The sequence below is a fragment of the Bidens hawaiensis genome, unplaced genomic scaffold (assembly GCF_021521415.1).
Source record: "Bidens hawaiensis isolate Kalapana, Puna unplaced genomic scaffold, B.hawaiensis_p1.1 tig00003510_1, whole genome shotgun sequence".
Taxonomy (NCBI): Eukaryota; Viridiplantae; Streptophyta; class Magnoliopsida; order Asterales; family Asteraceae; genus Bidens; species Bidens hawaiensis.
This window is the reverse complement of record NW_027491198.1, coordinates 569,394-571,744: the sequence shown is the minus strand read 5'-3', so window position 1 is coordinate 571,744 and position 2,351 is coordinate 569,394. Positions and strand designations below refer to the sequence as shown.

At 37.9% G+C, this 2,351-nt stretch overlaps 1 protein-coding gene across 1 annotated transcript; it reads right to left on the bottom strand.

The window, feature by feature from the left end:
* Positions 1 to 608: 608 nt before the first annotated feature.
* On the bottom strand, positions 609 to 2,046 carry LOC143623650 (uncharacterized). The gene is made up of 2 exons (XM_077094503.1): positions 1,589 to 2,046; positions 609 to 1,492 (listed from the first exon to the last, which is right to left on the bottom strand). Exons 1-2 carry the CDS (start codon positions 1,876 to 1,878, stop codon positions 1,021 to 1,023), a joined length of 762 nt encoding a protein of 253 aa, XP_076950618.1. The 5' UTR covers positions 1,879 to 2,046; the 3' UTR covers positions 609 to 1,020.
* Positions 2,047 to 2,351: the final 305 nt, after the last annotated feature.

Sequence of the window (2,351 nt, the reverse complement as noted above, 5' to 3'; positions counted from 1 at the left end):
ATCTTTCGTTAATTTTGTGTATATTGTTTGTAAATCTAGAAATTGACTAGCTTCCATATACAAACCACATTAGTCATTGTTTGAAAATCGTGTTGGCGCACCCATGTTTGAAAACCAAAAGCATCGACCTGCCAGATGTAAAAAACTTGTGCCGACAACCTCTTTCAATTACACGGCGCGACAAAAAAAAAAATCTGCTACCCCTGAAGTTATGTTCTGGATCCGCCACTGCGGCCGTATATACACATGCGCCCGTATAAGAACATACACGGGCGTATATGTACATACATAATTACATATACGCCCACAGTACGCCGGGTCGTGAAAGGATAGAGAAAGAGTAACATCCACTAAGCATAGTTGATGTATAGTAAAATTTTCAAACTAAGCAAAGTTGGCTGCATTTAGGCCTTGCTACTTGCAGGTAGTGCTCCCAAAAGTTTAGACATGCATAAGGAATGCTTATCTGTGATATTTTTGTTGCCCATAAGTTTAGACATGCATTGGATGTAGATAGTTGTTAGCTATATTTTGGTGTATTATTTGTGCAAGTTGTTTGATGTATTTTATTTTACCTACATAATATTGATGTTTTTTGTTGTCAACTATAGAAGTTGACAAAGATTTATTTTCCTATGACAAGGATCTTTGCATTCTGCGCTCCGGTCACACTCTGCCCGAATCATCCATATCCTTTGCGAGCCGACGAAGCGAACAATTCCAGTTTGACCAAACCGTTTCGGGTCAGCAGAGCGTAAACGAAAACACCCGTTCCAAAAAGAGGTATTTTAAAATTCTTGTATTTTCTCTTCCACATTAATATATTGTATAATTTTTGGTCAATGATAGTATTTTTACTTGAACAACTTTGAGGCAATACATTCCATTTCGGTTAATCCAAAAGAATAAATTAATAATGGCAAATTGTAAATGATACTAATACATTGATATTTGACATAGTTCTTGTAATATAGAACTTATATCTTGTATATATATTCTATAGTTGTTAAACATACCCTTCTAAAACATAGAGTTGTTAAATTCGAAATCAAGGTCTGCATCCGCTAGATAATCCAATGACTGTGAACTTCCCCACTCTGTGAACATATTTGATTCAGAGGTAACCGGGGAGATAAATGGCGGTGAAAAAATTGGTAATAATTCATCATCATAATAATTTGGAAAATGATGAAGTTGGTGGTTATCCTCCATGGGTCCGGAAAACAAAGAAGGGATACTGTCAATGTCACCACCCAAATCCGAGGTGTTCACGCTTAGGTTAGCTTTGAGATTCGAAAGCATCTCACCGGGACTTGGTGGTGATAGTTGGTTTATTTCAGGCGAAAGTGGTGGTGGTGAAGCTGACTGGGCACCTCGGTTGTAGGCGATGTCAAATCCCGTGGGATGTTCGTTTTTTTCGTTCATGACTTGTTTTGTTGCAAAACATTTATGTACCTTACTGTTTCGTTCTTCCCATGTTGTAGCCTGTTTTCTGTGACAAAAACAAGGAAAGAAAATATTTAGAACTTGAACGTTCATACAATATTAATATTAATGTGGAAGTGATAATACAAGAATTTTAAAATACCTCTTTTTGGAAATGGTGTTTTCGCCCTGCTGACCTGAAAAGGGTTGGTCAAACTGGAATTTTTCGCTTTGTGGGCTCGCAAAGGACATGGATGATTCGAGCAGCTGCCCAGCGGAGTGACCCGATCGCAGAATGCAAAGAGCCTTGTCATAGGAAAATAAGATCATTTGTATGTAGAAGTCTCTTGCTTTAGGTGAATGCAGATTATCTCTTAGCTGTTGTGCCATTTGTAGCCCTTGAGTTAGCTCATGAATGACTGCCTTGTCTTCGTAAACGCACTTGCTATCCATATCGATCGTTTTGGTATAATTCGAAAGGCGAGCGTTACAAGCGGATTTGAAAGTAAATGCAAGTTCGTTTGAGTTCAAGATGTAAGCAGGATGGTGGTGTAAGTTTATGAAAAGGAAGGTGTGGAGGAGCAATATATAGTGTATGAAGTTTCAATGTTTGGTGGAAGGGTCAAAGGTTGACTGAAGAAAAATTTCAACATGGACCATCCATGCTTTTGGTAAACACTTAGGGGCTATTTGGCAAGTGCTGGATCATTAAGTGCTGAATGAATAAGAGGTCTGAATGGTTAAGTGTTGAACCAATAAGAGGTCTGAATCATTAAGAGCCAATATAATGTTTAACCATTCAAAGACAAATGTCTGACCAATTCAGATAAGAGGTCTTAACCATTCAGACTCAGTATAATGCTTAACCATTCAGAGGTAAATGTCTTAATGATTCAGAAGTTTGCTCACGAAACAAACAGTCTGAA

What these genes read in the sequence shown, in the direction of transcription:
- LOC143623650 (XM_077094503.1), bottom strand. Translation starts at nt 1,878, where the DNA reads ATGGATAGCAAGTGCGTTTACGAAGACAAGGCAGTCATTCATGAGCTA. An exon ending in AACACCATTTCCAAAAAGAG is followed by an intron (nt 1,493 to 1,588) that starts GTATTTTAAAAT and finishes TTTTTGTCACAG; the next exon opens with AAAACAGGCTACAACATGGG.